The sequence below is a fragment of the Histoplasma capsulatum genome, genomic scaffold, assembly GCF_000149585.1.
Source record: "Histoplasma capsulatum NAm1 scaffold_8 genomic scaffold, whole genome shotgun sequence".
Classification (NCBI taxonomy): domain Eukaryota; kingdom Fungi; phylum Ascomycota; class Eurotiomycetes; order Onygenales; family Ajellomycetaceae; genus Histoplasma; species Histoplasma mississippiense.
The window spans coordinates 1,452,702-1,454,737 of record NW_001813975.1 but is presented as its reverse complement, the minus strand read 5'-3'; the positions used below and the strand labels follow the sequence as shown (position 1 = coordinate 1,454,737).

Here is a 2,036-nt window from a genome sequence, read left to right as displayed (position 1 = left end):
ATATCATGTCCGCCATGCGGGTCAATTTCCACTCTGCAATGATAGTCTGTTGATCAGATCCCTAATCGTGCCCGCTGACTCACACAGGTTCAGGAGGTGCTCGCCCCGCCGCTGGTCACTCGGATCAGTAGCATATTTTGTGAGGTCGTTTGACAAGGTCTCCGCAACGTTGGTAGCTAGTTGCATTTTCCTCAATCAGTTTCAGTTCTGAAAACGAACCTGTTCAAGCAATGAAAATATTGGACTCTTACCACTCCTTTGATTGTCAATGACGCCGCTAATGACTCTTCTTGCAATATATCTAGATATCAGTCCCCCGCTATCGTCATGCTGCGTGCGATAGTAATTTACCGAATGCTGGTCGATATAGAACCTGAACGCATTTATCTCGTCTCGAATCATACTGTCTTCTGGCGGCTGATTGTCATAAATAACTCCCAACTGCGAAATGCGTCGATTCTGATGTCCCCGGCTTTGTTGTGCAGAAGCTTCTCGGAGGGTCCGACCTCTTCGTGCAGCTTCTCCTGCGGTCTGACCCCTTCGTGACGGCGCTTTCGATCCTACTTTTGATGCCTGCCTCGAGTGTCTCCTGGTGTGTGCTTGGGATTGCGGCCTTGTCTGCTTTCCAGCTCCTTGGGGACCTCTCTGAGATGGCTCTGCTGTTCCTGATCGAGACTTCACTGAACGATCCAAGGGGATGTTGGCTGACGGGCTGTCATCTTGAACTTTGCTTGACCCACATCCCATAGTAAAGGTGTTCGCTTCTCATTTAAAAATTGAGACATATGTCGGGAACCTGTTCCGTGAAAATATGGTAGGTATTTTTCTTTTCCTTTCCTTTCTCTTCTTTTTGGACATTCTGTGAAATGCCAATGTGTGTGGCCATTCCCAGTCATAGGGGCACACCGGAAATGGCATCATTAGGGTTTGATCCCGCTTGCTCTTTAGCCTCTGTCTCCGTATTGATTCAGGAGCGGCAGCAGTGAGATCAGGCCAACGCCGTACGGGGCATCCCACCCTGCAGAACCGGAACCGAAGAGGGGAAAAACTTGGTAGTAATCAACTAACAAACTAGGGGGTTCCATGCTGAAGTTTCATTATTGTCTTTTGACACATAAGATACTTGTTTGAATTCTCAGGCTTTTGTGCATCTCCCGGGCCATTCGCTCCGTGTTGTCAAAACCGTCACAAACCCAGCAACATGCTATCGTAGCACACCATCCACCCCGAAAAAGCATACCTGTCGTACATGTGGCCACGATCCATTCTACGCTGCGACGCCCGGGAAAGATGATTACCAAAATAGGAAACTGTCTTTGTGATTGACATGCGCTAAACGTAATAGACGTGACGCCTCTAGGGACCAAGGATGTTTGGTCATGGGGAAGTATTCATCCACTGACCTGAGCATACATAGCGGCGTCTCTGTTGCATGCAGTTGGTTGGTGCTGCGCTATTGAATTTGGTCCGCTAGTAAGGCGGTTGGGGTCTATTGCCGCTGTATGCTAGGGCCTTTCCATCTGCATTTCCTGCAGCCAGCCTGCCTGCCCCAGTGCCAGCCGCCCCATCTAGCCAAATTTTCCTGTTGCGACGAGAGAGCCGCTGCGGCAGAAAACAATGCAAATATGTCGACCCAATCCTCCACGGATGGGTCCGAGCGTGGGACATCCTTTTGCCAGCTGAATCATTGGAGTCTCAGTGGTGATTCGGGAATTTATCCGGCGTCCCGCTCGAAGTCTAGACGATCCGCACCAGAACTACTCCAAGGTGTGACTGTTGGACCCGGGCGTAAGTGAGATGCTTACGCCCATTCTTTACTCCACGGCTTTCCATCGCCTCGCTACTACCTACCCCGGATATTTTCCCCTTGGATTATCCATATCTTTCGTTCAACATCCAAGATTGCCAATCACCCTTTCTCATTCCGACAACGCAACGCTACAATACCGCATAATGGCCAATAGACAGGCTCAAGGCACTACATCCTCTAAAACTCCAACCAAAGCCACGCCTGGACCATGAGCAATTAGCTGGTG

At 49.9% G+C, this 2,036-nt stretch overlaps 1 protein-coding gene across 1 annotated transcript in view; it reads left to right on the top strand.

Moving 5' to 3' along the window:
* Positions 1 to 1,625: 1,625 nt before the first annotated feature.
* HCAG_07385 (predicted protein) overlaps positions 1,626 to 2,036 on the top strand; it is a gene marked incomplete at both ends in the record, with an annotated part of 2,087 nt that continues 1,676 nt past the window's right edge. The window contains one exon of the mRNA XM_001537913.1: positions 1,626 to 1,788. Coding sequence (XP_001537963.1) covers positions 1,626 to 1,788 — 163 coding nt within the window. The remainder of the gene's footprint in view (positions 1,789 to 2,036) is intronic.